This window comes from Pleurodeles waltl, chromosome 9 (assembly GCF_031143425.1).
Source record: "Pleurodeles waltl isolate 20211129_DDA chromosome 9, aPleWal1.hap1.20221129, whole genome shotgun sequence".
NCBI classification, from domain to species: Eukaryota; Metazoa; Chordata; class Amphibia; order Caudata; family Salamandridae; genus Pleurodeles; species Pleurodeles waltl.
In genome coordinates, this window is record NC_090448.1 from 339202652 (window position 1) to 339230035 (window position 27384).

The 27384-nt window shown below is 45.5% G+C and overlaps 1 protein-coding gene across 1 annotated transcript; it reads left to right on the forward strand.

The window, feature by feature from the left end:
- Positions 1-6982: 6982 nt before the first annotated feature.
- On the forward strand, positions 6983-26836 carry LOC138259272 (galectin-4-like). Its single transcript, XM_069206885.1, has 5 exons — positions 6983-7139; positions 15272-15360; positions 17070-17274; positions 20150-20295; positions 26471-26836. Exons 1-5 carry the CDS (start codon positions 7095-7097, stop codon positions 26484-26486), a joined length of 501 nt encoding a protein of 166 aa, XP_069062986.1. The 5' UTR covers positions 6983-7094; the 3' UTR covers positions 26487-26836.
- Positions 26837-27384: the final 548 nt, after the last annotated feature.

Below are 27384 nucleotides of genomic sequence, written 5' to 3' on the forward strand. Positions count from 1 at the left end.
AACCTAAGTGTGTTTCTTTTCACTATTTTAGTGTTTGGCACATCACGGACGTATGTGCACACATCAAAATGATATATTGCAAAAATACCTATCCCTTCTATCTCTTCAGGTTTTGGGCCTTATTCTGTTGCAGGCACCTGGCCCACCCACACAAGTGAGGTATCATTTTTATCGGGAGACTTGGGGGAATGCTGGGTGGAAGGAAATTTGTGGCTCCTCTCAGATTCCAGAACTTTCTGCCACAGAAATGAGAGGAAAAGGTGTTTTTTTGGACAAATTTTGAGGTTTGCAAAGGATTCTGGGTAACAGAACCTGGTCCGAGCCCCGCAAGTCACCCCTCCTTGGATTCCCCTAGGTCTCTAGTTTTCAGAAATGCACAGGTTTGGTAGGTTTCCCTAGGTGCCGGCTGAGCTACAGGCCAAAATCCACAGGTAGGCACTGTTTTCTTCCAAAATTTTGGTTGTGTCCACGTTGCGCTTTGGGGCGTTTCCTGTCGCGGGCGCTAGGCCTTCCCACGCAAGTGAGGTATCATTTTTATCGGGAGACGTGGGGGAACGCTGGGTGGAAGGAAATTTGTGGCTCCTCTCAGATTCCAGAACTTTCTGCCACAGAAATGTGAGGAACATGTGTTTTTTTAGCCAAATTTTGAGGTTTGCAAAGGATTCTGGGTAACAGAACCTGGTCCGAGCCACACAAGTCACCCCTCCTTGGATTCCCCTAGGTCTCTAGTTTTCAGAAATGCACAGGTTTGGTAGATTTCCCTAGGTGGCGGCTGAGCTAGAGGCCAAAATCTACAGGTAGTCACTTTGCTAAAGACAGCTCTGTTTTCTGTGATATGTCCACGTTGTGTTTTGGGGCATATCCTGTCGCGGGCGCTAGGCCTACCCACACAAGTGAGGTATCATTTTTATCGAGAGACGTGGGGGAACGCTGGGTGGAAGGAAATTTGTGGCTCCTCTCAGATTCCAGAACTTTCTGCCACAGAAATGTGAGGAACATGTGTTTTTTTAGCCAAATTTTGAGGTTTGCAAAGGATTCTGGGTAACAGAACCTGGTCCGAGCCACACAAGTCACCCCTCCTTGGATTCCCCTAGGTCTCTAGTTTTCAGAAATGCACAGGTTTGGTAGGTTTCCCTAGGTGGCGGCTGAGCTAGAGGCCAAAATCTACAGGTAGTCACTTTGCTAAAAACAGCTCTGTTTTCTGTGATATGTCCACATTGTGTTTTGGGGCATATCCTGTCGCGGGCGCTAGGCCTACCCACACAAGTGAGGTATCATTTTTATCGGGAGACGTGGGGGAACGCTGGGTGGAAGGAAATTTGTGGCTCCTCTCAGATTCCAGAACTTTCTGCCACAGAAATGTGAGGAACATGTGTTTTTTTAGCCAAATTTTGAGGTTTGCAAAGGATTCTGGGTAACAGAACCTGGTCCGAGCCACACAAGTCACCCCTCCTTGGATTCCCCTAGATCTCTAGTTTTCAGAAATGCACAGGTTTGGTAGGTTTCCCTAGGTGGCGGCTGAGCTAGAGGCCAAAATCTACAGGTAGTCACTTTGCTAAAAACAGCTCTGTTTTCTGTGATGTGTCCACGTTGAGTTTTGGGGCATATCCTGTCGCGGGTGCTAGGCCTACCCACACAAGTGAGGTATCATTTTTATCGGGAGACGTGGGGGAACGCTGGGTGGAAGGAAATTTGTGGCTCCTCTCAGATTCCAGAACTTTCTGCCACAGAAATGTGAGGAACATGTGTTTTTTTAGCCAAATTTTGAGGTTTGCAAAGGATTCTGGGTAACAGAACCTGGTCCGAGCCACACAAGTCACCCCTCCTTGGATTCCCCTGGATCTCTAGTTTTCAGAAATGCACAGGTTTGGTAGGTTTCCCTAGGTGGCGGCTGAGCTAGAGGCCGAAATCTACAGGTAGTCACTTTGCTAAAGACAGCTCTGTTTTCTGTGATATGTCCACGTTGTGTTTTGGGGCATATCCTGTCGCGGGCGCTAGGCCTACCCACACAAGTGAGGTATCATTTTTATCGGGAGACGTGGGGGAACGCTGGGTGGAAGGAAATTTGTGGCTCCTCTCAGATTCCAGAACTTTCTGCCACAGAAATGTGAGGAACATGTGTTTTTTTAGCCAAATTTTGAGGTTTGCAAAGGATTCTGGGTAACAGAACCTGGTCCGAGCCACACAAGTCACCCCTCCTTGGATTCCCCTAGGTCTCTAGTTTTCAGAAATGCACAGGTTTGGTAGGTTTCCCTAGGTGGCGGCTGAGCTAGAGGCCAAAATCTACAGGTAGTCATTTTGCTAAAAACAGCTCTGTTTTCTGTGATATGTCCACATTGTGTTTTGGGGCATATCCTGTCGCAGGCGCTAGGCCTACCCACACAAGTGAGGTATCATTTTTATCGGGAGACGTGGGGGAACGCTGGGTGGAAGGAAATTTGTGGCTCCTCTCAGATTCCAGAACTTTCTGCCACAGAAATGTGAGGAACATGTGTTTTTTTAGCCAAATTTTGAGGTTTGCAAAGGATTCTGGGTAACAGAACCTGGTCCGAGCCACACAAGTCACCCCTCCTTGGATTCCCCTAGATCTCTAGTTTTCAGAAATGCACAGGTTTGGTAGGTTTCCCTTGGTGGCGGCTGAGCTAGAGGCCAAAATCTACAGGTAGTCACTTTGCTAAAAACAGCTCTGTTTTCTGTGATGTGTCCACGTTGTGTTTTGGGGCATATCCTGTCGCGGGTGCTAGGCCTACCCACACAAGTGAGGTATCATTTTTATCGGGAGACGTGGGGGAACGTTGGGTGGAAGGAAATTTGTGGCTCCTCTCAGATTCCAGAACTTTCTGCCACAGAAATGTGAGGAACATGTGTTTTTTTAGCCAAATTTTGAGGTTTGCAAAGGATTCTGGGTAACAGAACCTGGTCCGAGCCACACAAGTCACCCCTCCTTGGATTCCCCTAGGTCTCTAGTTTTCAGAAATGCACAGGTTTGGTAGGTTTCCCTAGGTGGCGGCTGAGCTAGAGGCCAAAATCTACAGGTAGTCACTTTGCTAAAAACAGCTCTGTTTTCTGTGATATGTCCACGTTGTGTTTTGGGGCATATCCTGTCGCGGGCGCTAGGCCTACCCACACAAGTGAGGTATCATTTTTATCGGGAGACATGGGGGAACGCTGGGTGGAAGGAAATTTGTGGCTCCTCTCAGATTCCAGAACTTTCTGCCACAGAAATGTGAGGAACATGTGTTTTTTTAGCCAAATTTTGAGGTTTGCAAAGGATTCTGGGTAACAGAACCTGGTCCGAGCCACACAAGTCACCCCTCCTTGGATTCCCCTAGGTCTCTAGTTTTCAGAAATGCACAGGTTTGGTAGGTTTCCCTAGGTGGCGGCTGAGCTAGAGGCCAAAATCTACAGGTAGTCACTTTGCTAAAAACAGCTCTGTTTTCTGTGATATGTCCACATTGTGTTTTGGGGCATATCCTGTCGCGGGCGCTAGGCCTACTCACACAAGTGAGGTATCATTTTTATCGGGAGACGTGGGGGAACGCTGGGTGGAAGGAAATTTGTGGCTCCTCTCAGATTCCAGAACTTTCTGCCACAGAAATGTGAGGAACATGTGTTTTTTTAGCCAAATTTTGAGGTTTGCAAAGGATTCTGGGTAACAGAACCTGGTCCGAGCCACACAAGTCACCCCTCCTTGGATTCCCCTAGATCTCTAGTTTTCAGAAATGCACAGGTTTGGTAGGTTTCCCTAGGTGGCGGCTGAGCTAGAGGCCAAAATCTACAGGTAGTCACTTTGCTAAAAACAGCTCTGTTTTCTGTGATGTGTCCACGTTGTGTTTTGGGGCATATCCTGTCGCGGGTGCTAGGCCTACCCACACAAGTGAGGTATCATTTTTATCGGGAGACGTGGGGGAACGCTGGGTGGAAGGAAATTTGTGGCTCCTCTCAGATTCCAGAACTTTCTGCCACAGAAATGTGAGGAACATGTGTTTTTTTAGCCAAATTTTGAGGTTTGCAAAGGATTCTGGGTAACAGAACCTGGTCCGAGCCACACAAGTCACCCCTCCTTGGATTCCCCTAGGTCTCTAGTTTTCAGAAATGCACAGGTTTGGTAGGTTTCCCTAGGTGGCGGCTGAGCTAGAGGCCAAAATCTACAGGTAGTCACTTTGCTAAAAACAGCTCTGTTTTCTGTGATATGTCCACGTTGTGTTTTGGGGCATATCCTGTCGCGGGCGCTAGGCCTACCCACACAAGTGAGGTATCATTTTTATCGGGAGACGTGGGGGAACGCTGGGTGGAAGGAAATTTGTGGCTCCTCTCAGATTCCAGAACTTTCTGCCACAGAAATGTGAGGAACATGTGTTTTTTTAGCCAAATTTTGAGGTTTGCAAAGGATTCTGGGTAACAGAACCTGGTCCGAGCCACACAAGTCACCCCTCCTTGGATTCCCCTAGGTCTCTAGTTTTCAGAAATGCACAGGTTTGGTAGGTTTCCCTAGGTGGCGGCTGAGCTAGAGGCCAAAATCTACAGGTAGTCACTTTGCTAAAAACAGCTCTGTTTTCTGTGATATGTCCACGTTGTGTTTTGGGGCATATCCTGTCGCGGGCGCTAGGCCTACCCACACAAGTGAGGTATCATTTTTATCGGGAGACGTGGGGGAACGCTGGGTGGAAGGAAATTTGTGGCTCCTCTCAGATTCCAGAACTTTCTGCCACAGAAATGTGAGGAACATGTGTTTTTTTAGCCAAATTTTGAGGTTTGCAAAGGATTCTGGGTAACAGAACCTGGTCCGAGCCACACAAGTCACCCCTCCTTGGATTCCCCTAGGTCTCTAGTTTTCAGAAATGCACAGGTTTGGTAGGTTTCCCTAGGTGGCGGCTGAGCTAGAGGCCAAAATCTACAGGTAGTCACTTTGCTAAAAACAGCTCTGTTTTCTGTGATGTGTCCACGTTGTGTTTTGGGGCATATCCTGTCGCGGGTGCTAGGCCTACCCACACAAGTGAGGTATCATTTTTATCGGGAGACGTGGGGGAACGCTGGGTGGAAGGAAATTTGTGGCTCCTCTCAGATTCCAGAACTTTCTGCCACAGAAATGTGAGGAACATGTGTTTTTTTAGCCAAATTTTGAGGTTTGCAAAGGATTCTGGGTAACAGAACCTGGTCCGAGCCACACAAGTCACCCCTCCTTGGATTTCCCATGGTCTCTAGTTTTCAGAAATGCACAGGTTTGGTAGGTTTCCCTAGGTGGCGGCTGAGCTAGAGGCCAAAATCTACAGGTAGTCACTTTGCTAAAAACAGCTCTGTTTTCTGTGATATGTCCACGTTGTGTTTTGGGGCATATCCTGTCGCGGGCGCTAGGCCTACCCACACAAGTGAGGTATCATTTTTATCGGGAGACGTGGGGGAACGCTGGGTGGAAGGAAATTTGTGGCTCCTCTCAGATTCCAGAACTTTCTGCCACAGAAATGTGAGGAACATGTGTTTTTTTAGCCAAATTTTGAGGTTTGCAAAGGATTCTGGGTAACAGAACCTGGTCCGAGCCACACAAGTCACCCCTCCTTGGATTCCCCTAGGTCTCTAGTTTTCAGAAATGCATAGGTTTGGTAGGTTTCCCTAGGTGGCGGCTGAGCTAGAGGCCAAAATCTACAGGTAGTCACTTTGCTAAAGACAGCTCTGTTTTCTGTGATATGTCCACGTTGTGTTTTGGGGCATATCCTGTCGCGGGCGCTAGGCCTACCCACACAAGTGAGGTATCATTTTTATCGGGAGACTTGGGGGAACATAGAATAGCAAAACAAGTGTTATTGCCCCTTGTCTTTCTCTACATTTATTCCTTCCAAATATAGGGGTGTGTGTAAAAAAGACATCTATTTGAGAAATTCCCTGTAATTCACGTGCTACTATGGTCACCCCGGAATTCAGAGATGTGCAAATAACCACTGCTCCTCAACACCTTATCTTGTGCCCTTTTTGGAAATGCAAAGGTTTTCTTGATAGCTATTTTTTACTCCTTATATTTCAGCAAATGAATTACTGTATACCCGGTATAGAATGAAAACGCACTGCAGGGTGCAGCTCATTTATTGGCTCTGGGTTCCTCGGGTTCTTGATGAACCTACAAACATTATATATCCCCGCAACCAGAGGAGTCCAGCAGACGTAACGGTATATTGCTTTCGATAATCTGACATTGCAGGGAAAAGTTACAGAGTAAAAAGTAGAGAAAAATTGATGTTTTTTTCACCTCAATTTCAATATTTTTCTTTTTCAGCTGTTATTTTCTGTAGGAAACCCTTGTAGGATCTACACAAATGACCCCTTGCTGAATTCAGAATTTTGTCTACTTTTCAGAAATGTTTAGGTTTCCGGGATCCAGCATTGGTTTCATGACCATTCCTGTCACTGACTGGAAGGAGGCTGAAAGCACAAAAAATTGCACAAATGGGGCATGCCCCAGTAAAATGCCAAAATTGTGTTGAAAAATTGGGTTTTCTGATTCAAGTCTGCCTGTTCCTGAAAGCTGGGAAGCTGCTGAGTTTAGCACCGCAAACCCTTTGTTGATGCCATTTTCAGGGGAAAAACCACAAGCCTTCTTCTGCAGCCCCTTTTTCCAATTTTTTTGAAAAAAACGAAATTTTCACTGTATTTTGGCCAATTTCTTGGCCTCCTTCAGGGGAACCCACAAAGTCTGGGTACCTTTAGAATCCCTAGGATGTTGGAAAAAAAGGACGCAAATTTGGCTTGGTTAGCTTATGTGGACAAAAAGTTATGAGGGCCTAAGCGCGAACTGCCCCAAATAGGCAAAAAAAGGCCTGGCACAGGAGGGGGAAAAGGCCTGGCAGCGAAGGGGTTAATAAGTGCGCACGTCCACACCTGTGAGAAGTCTGCGAGAGTTTCGGCGCTAAAGCGCTTTCAGCAAACCAGGTGAATAAGAGCCTCGCCTGCGAAGATGAATTTCTTGCTCTGTGGGTCCGGGCCAGACAGTGGGAGCAGCCCCGCCCCTGGGAGGGTATAAGAGCCCGGCCCCGCTCCGGAGCCGCTCTGTGCAGACCACGTCCTCCTCCCGGTGCAGAGCAACGAGAGAGCGCAGAGCAGCCATGGCTACCTACCAGATCCTGGGCGCCCAGCCTGTCTACAACCCGGTATGTACCACTCCCTGCTGAGCAGCCGGGGGCGCAGAGACGCACCTGGCGGCATCTTTGCCTAGGAGCAGGATGGTACCTCCCGGAGGGCACCCTACCCCGAAGGACACCTCTCAGTGCCAGCAGCACCTCTTCCTGACAGGTCGTCTCACTCGGGGCATATCTGGCTTCTGGGCACACACTTCAGTGGCAGCCCATGGCCTGACCCTGAAGGACCCCTCCCTGGTAACCCCTCTCCCGAATCACAGTGGCAGCCTATGACCTGACCCTGAAGTTGTCTATATACTTATAACTTTTAGCTAGTTATATATATTTATTAACCATGCACTGCGCCCTCTCTCTCCCCACCCCTCGTTTCTCTTAACCCCTACCCACACACTTCAGCCCTTCATTATGCTCAAACCGCTCGCCCCTCAACCCTTCTCCCCCTCCCACATCCCAACATTCTGCACCCCTCTCCCTTTCACCGCTCTCAGCCGCCCCTTACCTCTCCACTCTGGCGCTGTCTACGCACCCACGCATCCCTTGACCATCGGCTTATTTTACTCCTTCACCCACCCCTTACCACTTCCCAACCGCACATTCCTCCTCTCTTAGTCACTCCTCCGCTTTCCATCCCTCAGCTCATGCACTCGCCCTCGCCCATCGACGCTCTGCTCCCTCCTGCAGTCCTCCATCCAACTATCACTCTCCGCCGTCTCTCACCTCCTTACCCATCTCTCCCACCATCATTTTAAACTTCCCCAACCCAGCTCGCCTCCTTCCCCTCCATTCTACCGGTCAATCGCTCTGGCTATCCCTCCGCTATCCGCATAAGGATGCTTATTACTACTCCACCGCTCTTCTTCACCAGATCTCGTGTCTAACTCCCTCCATCCACCTCTACCGCCGCACTGCCCCATCCCTCCTCCTCCTCACCCACTGTTGTTTCTTTCTCTCAGTTCTCCGCAGCTCCCCTCTCTCACTCATCCACCCGGTTCCTTTCCATCTCCCTGCACCTCGCTATTGCCCCTGTCTCACTTCTCTCCACTGCCCCCATTCCTCACCCCTCCACCCCGTTCCCACCCCTTACTCCTACACCCTGTCCCATCTCTCATCTGCCATCATGCTCGTCTCCCACTCTAACTCCACTATTGTTTTTTTCTTTACCTACCGTCCCTCTTCCCGCCTGACTCCTCTCCGCCTCGCTATTGCTCCCTTCTCTCGCCTCCCGCACCCTGTTCCATCTCTCACCCTCCCTAGTGCACTTTGTTTCCTCTCGTCTCGGCGTGAGGGACTAAGCAGAGCGAGTTTCCCTGCCAAGCCCCTGTTGGGTCTGGTCACACATGCGGGCCCCTGGCAGCAGGCCACATTCAGCTCGGGCGTGCCCCCAGGGCACCTTTGTTCTTTCAGCTGCTCCCCGGACCCACCACACACCTCTTCCTTTACTAGGTTTCCACCCTCAGGTGTCCGAGCTCCCCCTCCTCCCCATCAGACAGGTTGTGACATAGGTAGCCTGTGAACATGGCGTCTGTACTCGCTGCTGCGGACACGCCCGATGCCCCGGGAAAGTTTCCCATCCACAGGCGTGAGTCATCCTGCGCTTTACAGAGAGAGAAACCGGGAGGGGAAGGGCAGGGAAGCAGAGGAGGTGCAGGGAGGCTACACCAGATGGAAAGAGGGAGGGACAAGGGACGGAGTTAACGGTTCTAAAGAGGGAGGGAGAGACAAAGTTGGAGATGTGCGCGAGAACAGGCTGCTAAAGGAAGAGAAAGTTTGAGAAACACTTGGAGAGGTGGAGAAGAGAGAGACGGACAGAAGTCTGACACGGAGTGAAAGAGACAGTGCAAGAAGTTTTATTCTAAGGGATACAAGTCAGAAAGGACAGTTACTCATGGGTGTGGAAAACAGGGCCGGGCTATATGTTCACTTGAGGTCCAAGCGGCCCCAGCAAACTGCGACACCGAGGTTGTGGTAGCTACGAGATGGAGAGATTGTGGTCCCAAACAGTTAATGAAAAAGGGCGATGCGGCCGTGGTACAAGAGATACCAAAAGTGATTCATCGTGGTCTGACACAATCAGACTGGCGGCCGTCCACCGTGCTCGGCAGTATTTTGGCAGGCCAAGCTGGAAGTGACAGGCCGCACCCAATCACGGGGCTGGTCAGGAGGCCTGGTCTGCCACATGGTATAAGCCTGTCCTTTCACCCGCCCCCTTCAGAGAGTTCCAGCCAAGAGCGCACAGTCCCGCCTCTCGCACAGGATGGAGTTTATACAGTGGGACGAAGTGTAAACAGTCAAGACCTGACTTGTCAAGGACATGTACATGCCCGAACTCCCTTTCTTTAGTTGGGATTTTTATAATGCTGCATCCCTGTATAAAGAACTCATTATTCACTCTTCCGGCACTCATACGTCACATACATGTAAAAACAGGCTGTTTACTTTTTCACAATATCACACAGATTTCGTTCGGAAACGTGTGCCCTGACTTACGGTACCAGCAGAGGTGTAACCAGGGTGCCACTGGCCGTAAGGAATGTAAGAAAGGAAAATGCACCCCACCCCTCATGTCCTGATTTTGTAATAAAAACAAAAACATCAATAATTAGGGACCAAAGGGCTCTTTGTACTGCTGAGCCCTGGTGCCACTATACCTGCTGCGTGCACTGTTGATAGGCATGCTCCTGGATAATGCACACAGTGCAAATCCAGACACTTCGTAGAATAGATTGGGAAACAAATTGCTAATGACGTAATCATTATACGGTGAAAATGAATCATCTACTAAAGTTTTGCGCAGGAGCTTAGCCTCGCCATTGGCTGTCTTCTGCTGCCAACCGCTGAACAATTGTTGGGGTTCCAGTGTTGCCCCTTATGTACATTTGTGTGTGTGAGATAGCTGGTACCTCAAAACGGTAGCCAATGATAGATCGTGGGTCTGACACATTTGATGTTCCTTTCTTTTACATGGAACTAAACTGCATTTGTAGATAGGGAATTTTTCTTGCAACACTTATGTTTTGTGGTGATCCTATTTCCTGAATCCTTCTTTACGTATAGTGATTGTTGCTGATATAGCTTCGCCTTTGTATTTTTTGCTCTCTACTGCCATGAACATGCTTCAATTGTTCAGGATTGGGCGCACTCATTTTCCACCAATTCCATTAACCACTCCGTCTCCTATGACCTCTTTATGGATGAAACACAATCTTCTTACCCTCCATCACCTTTCTCCTTCAGTTTAGAATCTTTCTTGCAGCTACTTGAATCTGCAAGCTCGCTCATCGTTAACCCCTCCAGGGAGTAACTAGTGTACATGCTCGTAGCCCCTGCTCCCACTGTTTACTCCCTGTTTCTTCGCCCCGCCTCCTCAATCATTCACATCCTCTCCATCTGCCAAAAATGTGTGCATGAAATTTAATTTTCCTCATCGTGATTCTCGCTTACTTTATCACATGCAATATGACTGGCACCAAGTTCCAATCTACTGAACATTTGTAAGGTTTGCCCCATCTACTGTTCTACACTGCCAAATATGGGTGGTTGCCTAGGTTACGAGTGATTTTGACCAGTGTAACAGCCTCCTAGTCAACCTCCCGCAGTACTTAGTCGTGGCCAAAATCAGCAATGTTGCTAGCTGTACGCTGTTCAAACCTACCTGTCCTTGACACCTCTCACCTGGCTGCCACCAGGTTGGCGGTGTACTGGCCGAGCACACGTCATTCTTTTACCTACTCTACAATTAATTCAAGATAGTTCATGATACCACTTATGCTACGTACCAACATGACCACCAAGCTCTTAAAACCTTAACCACCTCTCAGTTCCCAACCATCCTGGGCCATATATAGCTTTAGATTCTTTGAACTAGAATCCCCCTAAGTGTGCAAACTTAGTGAACTTTAGACTGATTTCTCCCTTCCCGTGGTCATGTTCACCCTTAAGGCCCAGCTTTCCTGCCTCAAGGGCATGCGTGCCATTGTGACACCTTGTTCCCAGACATTTGTTTTTGGACCTAGGACAATTATATATTATTATTTTATATATAAAAACCTCGAATACAAATTGTGTCCCATGGTATGTCATTGTGTTGTCCGATTCGCCCCGCATTGTCTTCACCAGCAATGCATGTAATCGTTTTTGCTGGCATTGATGTATTCTTGGTATTGCAACCAACGTAAATACATTAAATTAATTACATGTATTGCTATGCAGTGTTTGTGTAGCACATTATATGCCATTCACAGGTATTGTGTTCTTTGTATTATTTGAGCCTTCCTGGGTTTTCTAAGAGCAAGTTGCACCAATGCGAGCAATTTAAGTTTTGGCTGTGAAACTCTGCCAAGTTGGCAAGGCTGAAACTTTACAAAGCATGCCCATTTTAACTTCCTGGCAAAACGTCCCCCATAAGTGAAAATTCTTGCAAAAAAATATTTGAAGAACTTTCTTCCAGATTCCGTTTTTAGTAAGACTAGTTGCCCACCAAATGGATTTTTTTGCAGAGATCTGCAAACATACAATCCGCAAAATTTTGAAAAGAACATTGTGGATTTCAGGAAGCAAATCATCACAGCTGGGGGTCTGGTTCTTCAAAAACTTCCACCAAACCAATGTTTGTGTGTGCTTGCCATCGGTATTAGGAAATGTTCGTAGGTCTTGTAGTGTGTGTTCACAACCTGTCGTCATCATTGATGAATTCTGTTGATGGGGATCACTGCCCTGTGCCTATTGTCTGGAAGTTTGTGGGTTTTTAAAGCAGACGTGTCCAGAGGGGAACGTGGGTCTTGCAACCTTCACCCTAGTTTATTGGTCATATGTGCCTGATGGTCACTGTCAAGGGGTGTAGACAATGTAAGGTCTCTGGGAGAGTGGAGGAGGCTGCCGTCATCGGGTCATTTTGAGATCATGGCTCTGAGATGGCATGAGGGTTGTGTCTGTGCACATGGCCCTTAGTCTTACAGGTAGGGTTAGACTGGCCCACAGATCCTTAGGGTATTTATTTGTCACTTTTCCCGTTTTTTTGTGATCACTCCATGTTTTTAAAGTACCTGTTATGCTGGAATTCTCCTGTATAGCTGTGTGGTACTATTTGTCACAAGCCTGACCTGCTTGCTAGGGCTGATGCTTTTAGAGTAGTCCTTGTCTATCTGCTAGTGTCAATATGTCAACATAGCTATGTCACGTCTGATTTCGCATTGCCTCGGTCTCTGTAGTACACAATTGTCCTCTGCCATCCAATCTTTTGTTATCGGTGTTCACGGTTTCAGTAATTTTTGTGTGAGGAGATTTTGTGTACCGATGCAAGAGGCTCAAACTCCCCCCTACAGCCTTGGTCTTTGATGTAGGATGTATATATATTTGAAACCAAGCAGGATATTCTATAGACTGTCACATGCATTTTCCTCTAGTTGCTGAACTACATGACACTGGTTGCACCTCAGATGTCACAATTTGAAGCCTTGAAAGAAGTCTACTTAAAACTGTGTGTACATTTTTTGGTGTTAGTGGCTCTTATTTCAGGCACGTGACCAGGGTAATTGGGGTTACTCATAATATTTTCTTTATCAGTTTGTGCTCATGGACCACATAGGTATTCTCCCAGTTTCAGGCTCTCTAAGATAGCATGGCTCATATGGTATGCAATCCTTCTATCGAGGAGGGGAGGTCCCCTCATTCCTTTGGTACATGCATGACCATATGGACTGGTCTTGCATAGACTGCCTGTTTGTAAACATGCCCGCTTGTAGCTTTTGCATCTTCCAGGCAAAGGGTGAAGCTGATCACTCTCCCATCGAGTAAAGCCCTGCGACCTCTCTTCTGTTGAACATGCAGCTATCAGGCAGGGATACATATGACAGAGAGAGTAACCATTGAGCATTGCCGCCACAAAGTTCTCTACTGGTCCTAAATTTCCAGTAAAACAGATGGAGAGATGGCCTAGAAAGACATCAAGTTAATATGATTTCTGAACGTTCACCTCAAGGATACATATTCTCATATAATGATTGTCCAGAGTGTTTCTTGAGCCTCGGTATAAGAAACATATGACAGCTCGTTTGACTGCAAGGCACTGGCGGGACCAAGGTGTGAGCCTCCCTAAAGTCAATTGACAATTAAGAATGTGATTGTGATTGAAGGTGTGACACTCCCTCCCAATGAGTGACACTTGAGTTGCCTATACTAATTTATAATCTAAGATCTGCAAAGTTAATAGCCAAAGGAGGATATCATATGATATAAAGACATTGAATTAGTTGAAAAGTGTCCCCCCACTCAGTGCTGCTGTAACCTGTACCACTGAGTTAGTTGCATAATTGGTTCAGTATGTTTTAGGAGTTGCCACCCCTCGGCCAGGATGATCTTGCCCTGGTGAAACTCTTTAAGCAACACTGCATTCTCCAGATTGAATACAAAATAGAGTAGCATATAATTTAAGATACCTATTGTTATTGTGCTGTGGGATAGCTAGTGGCATAACACAACTCGAGGGGGGGGGGGACGCAAAGTACCTGGAGGGGGGCCCTCCCCCTGCCGGACTCAGTCAGGGGCCTGCCAGTGCATAGTGTTCTGTACCGAGGGCCCCCCTGGAGCTTGGGGGTGGGGAGTGGAGGTTGGGGCGCACCGCGGGGGCCTTTGTTAGGACACTGGGGCTGGCGCTTTCCTCCATCCTGGGGATCTGATGGAATGATCAACCTCCCAGGTTTGTGAGTGGCCCGCACGTGGCGCTATATGCCACCAAGAAAAGTTGTCTGGGTATTGTAAAGCTCGTTTCTTCCAGGTTCCGCCATTATAAGAATCTTGGCGAGCTCGAAGGAGCCCATTTTGTGTTAGTGCAATGCAAGAATAAGCGCTAGGGGGAAAAACACACGTTTATATTTATAACTGCAGGGGCTAGAAACACAGTTAATCCGCGCTACACGAGCCACCCCCTCTCTTTCTCTCTCCCTCCCTCTCTCTCTCTCTCACACAGTAGTTTATTTCAGCAATGTGGCAAGTTAACCTGATTTCTTTCGGAAAAAGGTGTAGTTAGATTTTTCTTCAGTATTGAAGGCAACATGCTTTTCTGTATCAATATTCAGTAAAGCTTTATTTTCTAAAGCAATGCTTTCCGTCGTGTGCAGCAACAGTTTCAGCGCCCTTCACATCCTGACCTAATCACATTTAACCCGTTCATTTCGAATCAAATCGCTGAACGTCCTCTTTGACCACCTTCCTCCTCCCACCCTGGCCAACCTACTACAGCAGAGGAGGATAGCTCAGTGGGTTGAGCACTCGTTACATAATCCAGGGGTAAACAATTGGCCTCAGGGTTCAGTCCCGACAGACCAACTTCATATCTTTCCAGTGTCGGTACATACAAGACCACAGAACTGGGAAGTAATTAAAGTATTGCAAATGTCCATGTTGTCTGTCATATATCTGCTATATAAATAATTAATATAGGAATAAGGCCTCTGTTTGGGGAAAGGCATCTCTAGGATGGAATGATTTCCTTGTAGAGCTCAGAAGCAGCCCATAGGTTTTAGTTCTGGTGGGCACTTGTCTCTGCTCTTCGAGTGTAGGAATAAGCAAGGGGACTACTACATTTAGTAACTTGGTGAGACTTCAGAACACTTGTAAGGCCTAATGACACTGGATTTATGAGGATTTCAAAGCAGGGAGATATAAGTGTGTATTTTCTGTTTTGCATCTAAAACTGAATGACCACTGACTGCAAGATTTTTCTTCATTCCACTCAGTTTTTACTATCCAACTAAACATTGAGGTGGAAATGCTACAAATGGTGGTATGTGGATGTAAAAAATAAAGTGCTGCAATGGCTCACACGAGACAACTGGTTTGTTCAGCAATTCCCATTTTGCTTCTAGCCTCAACTTTTTCGAGCCCATCACTTCCAGTGCCTGGGATTATAATCACTTACATGTTGTGTCTCAAGGAACATTTCAGATATTCTATTAAGACAATTATGTTATGTATCAGATATCTTTCCTGTGAAATGCTTGTTAAAACCAACAAACCAATAAAAATGAGTGTTAAAAAAAAATGGCGAGGTGATACATGACTGGCCCAGCATACGTCATGGAAAGATAATTTGACCAATAGCAGGAGGTTGTCTCATCAAAATCTCTCCCAATCTTGTGTTCTTCCAGGCCATTCCTTACTCTGCTGAAATCATGGGAGGATGTCGTCCAGGAATGCTCATCACCATCCAAGGTACCGCCCCGCCCAAGATGGAGAGGTAAGTGTTCTCATAGCTTGGTTGCTTTGGTTCTGCGATATAGGTCTTTGCAGCAATACCTGCTTCGACATCAAGCCCACTCGGTCAACCTAGTTCTGGACAGATGCCAGCTCTGTCACATTTAGGAACAAGATGCAAACGTGGAGTTCTTGCTGAGGAGTTAGTGTGTGGAGCAGCACATGAAACCTGTATTAGCAACAAAATCAGTAGGGATCAAAACAGCAGGAAGTGGCGCTGCATTGAGGTTCCCCTGTCTCCTTGTCCATTTCTGGCGTGGCATACTGGATAGCTTGGTCTTTAGTTAACTCATGTTCTACCTTTCCTCAATCTTCTTAACCCGAATAATGATTTTCTATTCCCTCTACTTCACAGCAACAGCACTCTTGCAAGTCTAACTCTACCTTCACGGCCCATCAAAAAATGTTCTTTTCTATGCACATACTTTCGACATTGTTGTATACCCTACCCTATTTTCCCCTCTAGACTCACAATGCATCTCACTTTGCATGCACTTGGCTTATCACATAACCCTCCGACTGTGTCCTTCCGGTGGCCTGGAACTCGAAGACATCTGTACCAACCCCACTTCCAGGGAACATCCACAAATTTTCACCCTAGACCCTCTTCTTTTGCCCCCTACACCTCCTGCTTCAATGATATCAATACATTATTTTGGGTTCTGTTTTTCTCCCTTCATCATCTCCCGTCATGTGTCGTAAAATGCCTACTGCTATCTGACAATTGATGGTCTTATGGTCCATCATGCTGAAGTCCTCTAAATCTGAGGTACAATCCCTGCCCTCATCAAGAGTACCCTTCACACTTACTGACTTCAGCCACTTCCCCCCAGCTCTCTGAAATGCGTCCCTTTCGTGTAAAATCTTAGGGTTCTTTTTAGCACATTTGTGAAAATTGAAGTTTGTATTACCAGCACAACTACCACTGCACGATTTCCTTAGCAAAATATATTATCATCCATTTGTTTTCAGTATATTCTAGTTGGGCTAGCCCTCTTATAGAGCACCGGATTAGGTCATGAACTTTGCTTCCCCAAATTAGGACAATATACCCAGGCCTACCGCATGTCAGCAGGCTCGCTGCCAGAAACTAAAAACTACTGGCACTGGGTTTAAAGAAGTTAATGATATGGCTCCAAAATACCTCTTTCATATCCTGTCCCAATATAACCTACTCGAAATCGATCCACAAACCTAGAACTTCTAGTCACACCCACACCACATTGTACTGCCTTAAAATTTTGGTCTTTCCAACTTCTAGGTTCTCTGGTTTGGAACTCCACAGACATGTTTACTGCGGGTGCTCTAAAATATTTCAAAATAGCACTGAAAGGACACATATTGTGACTCGAAATACACTACTCCCCTACTTGATCTTAAATATTAACTTTTCATACTTTCAGATTCCATTAGTTTGGATTGATGTCATAACCTTAGCTATGTATGTGTTTTCCCACCAATCTCAATCCTACAACTGGCCCAACTGATGCATACAACAACTTTTATGTTCTAATATGTTTAATTATACTAGCCTTACCGATCTCTACCGTCAAAGAGCTATTTGAAATATTCGGGCCAACATCTTACTGCTAAATAAATGAATAAATAAAAGTGAAGAAGCAAGTTGTGCTAATAAAAATGCCCTAAACATGACTTTTCACACCCTTTTGTCCTCTTTCTATATTTTCCTAGGTTTATCGTGAACTTTGCCACAGGACAGTGTGAAGGCTGTGACGTGGCCTTTCACTTTAATCCTCGTTACGACGGACGTGACAAAATCGTCTGCAACACTTTCAAGAGCGGGGCTTGGGGAAAGGAGGACAGGAAATATGAGATGCCCTTCAAGAAAGGGAAGGATTTCAAACTTGTTTTTGAAGTCACCAAATACACCTTTCAGGTGAGTTGCAACAAACGTAGGGTCTTATTTAGACAGGTACTTTGTCACAAATGTGACCTATATGCCATCCGCCTTATTACCAGTGCCAGAGCATATAATACAATTGTAATAAGGTAGACTAGATGTCTGTCACATTTATGATGGCATAACCCACCCCAAAACCTAAATCAGGTCTTTAGTCTAAGTCAGGGTTCTGCAAAGGCGGTCCTGGAGAGCTGGGTCCATGGCAGATTTTTAGCATATCCACATTTAGAAAAATGTAGATTTCTGAAACATCTTTTTTATAGATGTGGATATGCTAAAAACCTGGCATTGACCCGTCTCTCCAGGACCGACTTTGCAGAACCCTGGTCTAAGTGTATCATGTTGCCAGAAGCTAAAACTGACTGGCCTTAAAGTTAATGTTGTGACCGGGTATTGTCCCATTTGCTATCTCTCATTACAAAGGCCTCTTCATATTTCTCGTCACTCATCACAATGTCTTCCTCTCATATATCACCACAGCGAAATCTTCTCTTGTTTCATTATAAAGCACTCTTTTGCTGTTCCATCTTATTTCAGTGCCCATGTATTGACAATTGTTTTTAATTACACTGCACTATTACAGGGTCTTTGCTCATTATTTTCCACCTTTGAATGTCTTATTATGTCACCATTTCATTCCATTTTTTACTACAGTGCCTCCATAACACGTCTTTTCTTATTGCAATACCTTATTTTCATGCCTTGCCTGGAATTACAGTTCATAAATTTCATCCCCCCTTCTCAGGTTTTTTGTTTACCCATGGAGTTTGTTTAACATGTCTTATCTCGCACAGCATTGCTGTCTTCTCTTGTCTCATTAAAATACCCTATCTTCATACAGTGCTCTTTTCCCAAATCTTGTCAGAATACAGCAGTAGTCTTCCACCTTTTTAAAGCAGCACCCTCCCCCCCCCCCCCAAGTGGGAAAAGAAAAATCATCGGGACCCCCCTCCAAATTTTTCAAAATTATTTTATTAAGTTGGTAATGTTTAAAAATGTCTAGGCATCAGACAGGCCTCACGCATATGTGCAAGTTTCCACAGTGTGATTATTAGAAGTGGGGGTGGGGGTTTTGAAGAGTATTTGGCGTCCCTACCCTTTTTGGCACATACTTCCTGCTTGGATATAACTGACAAAACAAGTCAGTGATGGCCCATTACAGAGCAGTTTGCTGATGTTCATTTTTTTTTCAACTTAAAACAAAGCCCTGTTAACAGCATAAGGCTTCTTTTGGCCATAGCCTGGTGCCCCCTGGGATCATTTGAGGACCCCTAAGGGGGCCCGCCCCATCAAATTGAAGACCCCTGCATGAGTGTCCTCTTCTTGTATCTCAACTCGCTAGAATGTCTTCTTCTCCCATCTCTTATCGTTACAGTGCCACATTTTATTGTTCCATATCAACAAAATACCCTCTTTGCATGTTTTTCCTCACTTTAATTCCATATTTTCATGCCCCTCCTCACTACAATAGCCTCGTCTCATGCCCCATCTCGTTATGCTCTACTTTCAAGTCCCATTTCACTATTTAGTTTTTTTTTGTCTCACGGTTTGAAAAAACGCCCTCTCCTCAGGTCCTATCTTGTTGCAATGGTCTCTTTGCATGTCTCCCTTCAGTACATTTCCCATTTCAGGTCTTGCGTTACAACAGAAATCCCAACAACCCTGTCAATACAATGCAATTACACGTCTTGTTTTTCTATAATATCCTCTTGCCTCATCATATCTGAATGCTGCCTTTTTAAGTAGTGTTACTCATTACAACGCATCCATAGCGCCTTGTCTCATTACAGTGCCCCTTTCTCATGTCTCGCCTATCACTGACATCCAGCATGTCCATCGCTTGTCTCTCAACAGTATCTTGATTGTATTTAAGCATTTTCAGTAATCGTGCCTGCCATGCAATTAAAATATGTCATATAAGACAAGTGGTCCTCAGACTCAACACATAAGTAAAGGGATAGTGGGAGAAAAATAAATAAGAAAAAGGAAATAAAGAACATGTCACTCATCTGTGGGTCATGAAGTCTCTTGTGCCGGTCATTATTCTTTGTGTAGTTAGTTTGGCTGTTCACAGAGTCCCATATGATGACTGGAGCTCAAGTGACACCTTTATTTCTCAGTTTTGAGTTGGCTTGATCACTTAATGGTTTTTGAGTTTTACGATTGATGCTGTCCTGTTCTCGTATCTTACTTCTTTTATGATTTCTCCTCCTCCTGTCTTGTCTTTAGCTATAGAGCTCACCCCTGTTGTTTGCCTCCCACTGTGAGGCTCCCTTTTCTTGTCTTGTCTGTACAATACCTTATTTTAATGTCCTATTTCATCACAATGTCCGGTCCTAACTTGTCACGTTACAATCCAATCTTCTCATTTGTCACGTCTTTTAACAAAGCCATCTTAATGTCTTGCCTCCCCCTCCTTACTTACCTTACCTCTTCTTTCAATGGTTACTTCAAATACTCTCTATCATCACCCTCTCTCTTGACTTTTTCCACAACCAAGGCGTTCTACCACATCTCATCCCTCCCCCAAATGGTCCCTGCTTATGTCTCTTAGATGATTCAGCTGTTTCTCATGTCTCTCTTTTGACCTCAGCTTCAGTTGTCATACTGTGTTACAATTTTTATATAGCTGGCACCCACCAATTACTTGCTGTGTTAGCACTGAAGCTTGCAGATAGGCGCATCTCCCATGATTCTCTCGGGAGTAGCCCTTCTCATGTTGTGTCAGAAGGGCCTCCTTTACTGCACACAGCGAATCCTGTTGGCAACTTCAGGGCACAGGCATTGGCTTCTGTGCCCCTAAGGCTTAATCGCTCTTTCCAAAGTATAACTCATATCATGATTCTTGCAGGTGGCGGTGGATGACAAATTCTGCTTAGATTACAAACATCAGATTGACCTTGATCGTGTCCAGTGGCTTCAGATACGGGGAGATATCAATGTGCGGTCAATTACCGTTACTGGCGGAAGTGCAGCAGCCGGAGGCACCAAACAGGGGTGAGTGACCACACAACTAGCATGGTAGCATTGTAAGCTACAGTCTTGACTGAAGAACTGGAAATAGATCAATGACTGCATCTGGGTCAGAATTACTTTTTTGAGGATTTAAGGAGCACCGTGCCATTGGGTGCATAAGCGTCTTTTGGGTTGCATGGCAGTAATTTCAGAGGAAGCTTTAGGGCTGCTATAGTTTTGGCGATGAGGTCAGTAAAGCCAGTTTCGTAGGTGAGAAGGGGTGAATTTGGATGCGAGTGGAGTTATTTTCAACAAACAAATGGAAGAAGTTTTAGGAATAAGTGAAGAATTTAAGAGAAGTTTGTAAATTTCAGGGAACGGTAGAGTTCTGGGCACAAGATGGGCTGCAATGTCCTAGGAAGGGTAGTGATATCAGTTTGGTGGGTGTCGGGCCCTGACTGGGGAGCCACAGCGCACATGGGACCTGGGACATGGGACGGTAACTGGGCCCCAACTGTAGATGTTCAGGTTGTTTGCCACTGGTGGTCTGTGGTCTAGACTACTATGGCTATGCAATGCACCTTTCCTGCACTGGACTCTTGGGGTAGCGAGGGTGAACATTTGCAGGCTTTTCAGGAAGTTAGTTTATGGGCATGAGCTCAGGGCTCAACAGTCAATCAACTGGCACAATATCCAGCCCAGTGCTTGTCTTCTATGGAAAAGGAGAGTGTAATCACACAGCATAGCTCTGTGGAGAACTCCCTCCTTGGTCATGTAGAATCTAGAAGAGATCACACTTTTATGCATGTTTTGCAGACAGAGGAAGTGGATTCATGTTTCAGACTTCAGAACCAGTTTGGGGTGATTACTTTTCAAATGTCATTTTCAGGCGACACTCTAGCCCTTTGTGCAAAGTGATGTTTCTTACAAACGGCAAAAATAGAACCAGCTCCACACATTAGTGGGCAAAACATAGGCACAATAAACAACATGGATTGTCTACTGCCTGAGAAAGACTGGTGACAGCCAGGTGCAAAAAGGCCAGAAAGAAATGGGCACGTCTGCCTAGAAACTCCGTCACCTTGATCAACAGAAACTGCTGTTCCACTCCTCACACAAATGGCAGTGCTTATAAAGAACTAATCAGCAGCCCCTTGCTAAAAAAAAGTCTTCATGATGTCTCCATCCTCATTACTTCAGTGTCTGGGCCTCCACCCGCAAGCCACAGGAATGTAGCACATTCAGTGTTTGGAGGAGCTATCCTCCTCCTCCTCCTTCATCCTGTGTATTGCTAAAGCAGCAGCATCCAAAATGGATCCTACTGGCCTCAGTTCTAAGACTCACACAATACAAAGCATATTACTACCACACGTGCTGCACTGCCCTTTCCCTCTCCATCTCTCGTTCCCTCTCCCCCTCCATGCACACAGGATGTCAGCACCAGGATGTGGGTTTCGTGTAACAGAGACCTTTACACGACACAGAGAGAAAATGTCTGCTCACACTACAGATTCACAAAACATAGTATGTTGCCACCATGTGATGATCACATGACAAGGACAATAGTCCATTGCCTAATAAGAGGAAATGCTTGGTGTGCCCCTCCAGGTGACAGGACGGGTTCTGGACCTCACATTGTCATGGACAGGCCTAGGCTTCTGTGTATATGCTATGTTAAGCACAGTCTTGAGTTTCTATGGTGGAGTGTTTTTCACATAGATTTGTAGCATTTTCTCAGTGTGTACTGACACATTCTCTGGGTTGTGGTGACAGGGGTGGGATTTCTCTTCCCGCAGATGATATTCTCCTATTCCTAGGTGACTCAGGGTTGGGAATGCCCTGGGGAGCCTTTATGCTGCGTCTTTTAGGAGAGGCAACCGGTGTGTGGAGACAATAGTGATATTCCACAGGCAATACGAGGCCATGGTATTCTGTGGGAACTTCAGGTGCTACAATATCTTGGGGTCAAGGTTTATCAGCAGGATGTGAATATGAAAGAGGTTAACCTTGGAAGAATGCTCCAATTGCTGCAGTGTAGCATCGCATTCTGGCGTTCTTTGAAACTCCTCATAATGGCAAGAATAGCTCTTACAAAAATTGTTATATTTATTAGAGTACCATACTTAAAAACATTTTTTTTTTAACTTTCCATTCTGGACCCCCAGGTCCTGGTTCTGGTCTTATGACACCATGATACAGAAACTCATAAGGGATTGGGGCAGGTGTAGAACTTCCTTATGTATCCTTCAACGCCCAATGCGGGACCAAGGTCTTGGAGACCAAAACTTTGAATTGGTGGAGAGCTGACACCCTTCTACTGGGTGAACACCTCTCCCTGGGCCCACTCTCCAAACTACTACGGTTAGCCCTGTGAAGCTGGAGGAAATTTACTAAGCTTGTGGGAAGTTCCCGGCCTGTCCACTTAGTTGGCCTCCCTACTTTCTGCTATGGATTCCTCATGGGAAAGAGGCTAGCCACTTGGACGGCGCGGGCCTAACTACAGTTTTTTTTTTTGATGAGGGTAGACTGTGGGCTCTGGAGACACTAATGACGGATGCCAGTCTACCCGCCTCCTAATTCCTGACATTCACTACAATAACTCAGGTGATACATACGTTGTTGCTGGGGGAGACAGGTTGAGCCACCAACTCATTAAGTCGTGCAAATTGTCCTCTATTTTAGGATTGGCAGCAAACTGGTCTCCTGGATTAATAAATCAGTTTCACTTCAGACTCAGGCTAATCTGGAGCCGCTTCAGCGCAGGAGGAAGGGCTGCGCTGACTAGGGACCTTAATGAAAAGGAGTGGGCTGGGGCATTGGAAGACGTGCATACGGTATTGCATGACACCAGATTCTACTAGGCCCAGTTCAACTACCTCCATATGACATACCTGACTCAAAACAGACTTAACATGATGCTGGGAATGGCAGGTAATATGTTTCTTCAATGCCACACACTGGACACAAATTTCATACATATGACTTGGTCCTGCCACAAGATAACCTGCTTCTTGCAGAAGGTGATGACAGACCTGGAGCTTGCATTGACCTAGACAGGCCCCCAAACACTGGAGGCCTGAAAGCAAATGGAGCGGCTACTACATTTTTGGGAATGGTCTTAGTTCTGGTCATGCAAACCTTTGCCATGCACTGGAGATCGCTTGAGCCACCCCCCTTTGTAGGTGTAAGTGGTAGGTCGTGTTGGGCACTAGCAGAAGGCAGCCCTGAGAGATGAGGAAATGTGAGGACTGTGGCACAGACCTCTCGTAGATGACTAAACGACCTTCAGAGACCTGTAGGTCACTGCCTGGAGGTCTGACAGGGTGGGCACTGGACACTGCTGCCCCGGCAAACATGGCTGGAGTTTATACACCAAACGACCTTTGAATGTATGCCCAAGTTTGACCTTTTGTTTTGGTTGTGTTGTTACAGTGTGGTACTGTATTGTTTACTAGCGACATTGAATGAAAGAGCTTAGAAGGCTTTGAAATACTGGCAATGTTATATTCACACTGCTGTTCCAGTGATAATAAACACAGTTAAAAAACAGAGGAGGTGATGGGGTGGTGCCGGTTTCTCAGTGTTTGCTGTGAGAGATCCTCATAGGGAGTGGTGATTATCGGTCATTGTGAAATAGTTTGGGAGGACGGCTAGAGTCTCTTAGGGTGTGTTAAAACAGAGTGCTTTGTACAAAAGATCCAATGAGTCACCGATCACAAGATAAAACCTTCCCGAACCCGCCCTCCCTTTTAAAACACCCCTTTGCTGTATCAGCACAGTGACAGTTATCAAACAGGAAAATGGGTGCATTTCTTGCCAGCATTCACACACGATATCTAGCTTCCTGTGTCTAACTTCTGCAGTGTTTCAGGCTATTCAGCATCACCCGATTATGCATAGCTGCCATGTGATGATGATGCTCAGAAGATGTTCCCTCATGGTGAGCATCTTACCCTTGCTAGCATCAGCGGGACAAAAGGCATGGAGATGTGGCACCATTGTGTGCGCTTGAGAAGAAGTCGGGCTGGGGCTGACTATCCCAGCGACGGCTGAGTTCAAGAGTGTAAAGGAACGAGAGTGACAACGAATGCTTCCTGCTGAGTTTGAGTGGGTTACCAACACTGGTGGTGACTGTGCGTGAGTTAAGTCTGTCTAGTCCTGTGGCTCAGAACCTCAATATGACAACAGAGTGGAATGTGCACCCGGTGTGGCACCTACAGAATGAGAAGAAATCCTGGCGACACCCAGTGCCTTTGTGCTACTTTTCTATGTCTATAAAGAATAAGAACAATGGGAAACAAATGGACATCTGTAGTGTGTACCTAGGGAAGCATTGTGGGTGAATAATTATGCACAGTGGTACCCAATGAATTCACTGCTGCGCTGCAGTGGTTTCCAGTCCGGACGTGGGGTCTTTGGAGAAGGTGGTGGTATCATGGGTGACTGAGAAATGGGTAAGATGCCAGTACTGTAACAAATAACGTAGGAGGGTAAGTAGGCAAAGTGGTTACAACAGATGGTGCATCAGCCTTGAAAGAGACAGAAGCAGGAGGATCTGTTATTTAAACCTCCCTTGCAGGCCATTAATTGAAGGATGAGGAAACTGGCAACCACTAGACTGATATATAAATAAATATAACGTTTGATTACATGCAGCAGACGGAAATCCCAAAATACAGAAACAAAAGCAGAACGGTAGCCTCAAAATCAGTGACCTTAAAAAAAACGCTCAATATTACTTAATGTGGAGTACTCTCTTCAATCCATCCACATAAAATAACAACGTTGTGCGTACCACTCATCCACTTGAAATAAGTCAGGAAGAAGCAAGGAGGAGGAATGATGGCGGCTGCCAAGTGTTAGCTTTCAGTTGGAATAAAAAGTTGGGTGGTAGACATTATATTTGAAAAATTAAAATGAGTGAGTGATTGAGGAATGTTGCACTGTGGTCAAATGCATAACCGTGTTGGGAGGAACTCTCCGTTTAATCTTTAATTTTCTCAGTCTCCTCCATTGCTTTCTTTCTTTTCTCTTGATGTGCCTTTTCCTTGAGCACGGGAAAATGTCCAGCACTTCGTGTTCCTGGCCACTTTCTTCTCTTCCAGGAACACGTTTTTCCTTTGTTATTTCAGCTCACAAAAAAAGAACCTACCGGCACAGCCAAAGCGACATTCTCAAAGCAGCACAATTCTCTCTGTAAAAATATATACACTGCAAAAAAAGACGATGCTGTGCTCTGTCATGAGGGAGAAGCCTTCTCCATGATGGCATAGATGTCTGAAAGTGAAACAGATTCCCAGGAGGACCTATGTCCACCGCACCAGTGGTCTGAAATTCTGCCAACTAAACTGTAAGGGCCAGATGTAAGAAAATGCAATTTTGCATTTCTTAAATAGCGACTTCATAGAAGCTGCTATTTAAGAAATGCAAAATGCAATGTACTAAGGGCCAGATGTAGCAAAGGGTTTTGCCCATTCTGTGTCTATGGGAAAATGTGTCCGTACATATGGCCATAAGATACAGATTTCCTAATAGCGCTTCCTACAAAGTTGGAATTGCTATTAAGAAATCCCATTGCATTTTAGTCAATGGGTCAGTTTATCATTTCCTATATAGCAATTTCTTGTTAAGAAATTGCTATTTAGGAAATGCAAAACCAGAGATGACAAAGGGCAAAGGGGTGCACCTCTGGAGTACACATATGCCTAAGGAGCATGTGTGTGCTCTATTGCAGTTTTTTTTTAAAGCACCGTGGGATGCTTTTTTTTTTTTTATTGAACCTGGTATCTCCTAAATGCCCAAGTCGCATTTAGGAAGTGCATGGTACATCAGAATAGGAATCTCAGATAAGAAATCCCTATTTGCGATTTCCTATTCTGGGAATCACAAATTGCGATTTCTATAGAGTAGAAATCGCAATTTGCAATATTTTAAAGGCCTTCGTACCTAAGAAAAAGCTGTTTTGCATTTCTTAACAGCCCAAAATACTGATTTGAACCGTTAAGAAATGCAAAAGCGCTTTGTACATCTGTCCCTAAATCAGACTTTTAAGCTGTTATCACACAGTATGAACATATGAGTATTGGATTTAGCTGGTCACTACACCGCAAGAGCAGTCTGGTAGACATAACTCTTGTTCCAAAGGATATTGTAGTGTTGTTTTTTTCTGTTTTCGAACATTTTTTCACTGAACTTTTTTCATATTTGTCTTCTGTAGACCATACGGATACTAAACTTCTTATGCAGATGATGTCGGTGACTTGCTGCAGATTGGTCATCGTTGGATTTGTTTTCTGTTTCCAAAACTCAACGAAAGAAGAGGAAAGAATTTGTCTATAGAACACCCACGCTTTACTCTGACTGCCTGGTGTCCGAGCTCACTTGGGGGACAAGACATGCAAAAGAAATATAGGGCAATTGTGGGGTCGGGAGAAGGGAAGGTTGGATCATTTGAGACTGGGGATGGAAGGGAAAAATGGTAAGAGCGGCACACAGCATGAGCTCCCTGGGCAGGCTCTTTGTTACAGCCAAATTAATAGTATTAACTTTTTTATATGAACAAATACAATGTAAAGCAAAACAAGTTGTGTTTTTTTTTTCTTGAAATCATGGGTTATTTATCTTCTTTGTTGGTCCATTGTACTACGTTTTCTTATGGAGTTTCTGGCCACATTCATCGTCGTTGCTTGGATCTTCAACAGCATTGCATGTGCAGCCTGGCTTATGATGGAGTCCAGATTGATGAATGCATCAGGGTCTCAGCTCCGCGTTATTTTACTGGGACAGGTGGAGGAAGAGTAAACATGTACTAACAGAAATGGGAGGAGAAGGGGGAAGACGAAACAAATAAATGGAATGTGTGTAGAGGTTAGGCAAATACCTAATAACTAGCTGCAATCTTGTATGTTGCGCTTTATCTCTTAATAACCATTAACATACTTGTTTAGACCATGTGCTCTGTTCTGAAAAGACAGATAGCTGTTGTTCCTAATCTCTCATTCTCAAAAACAAAAGAATGTGCAAATGTGACAGCAGTGGAAGAAAAGGACACGTGTCTCCCACGAAAAGTTTTTTTCCCACATCTGAATAGGAGATGATCATGTCTAGTCATTTAGTACAAGAAATATAAAG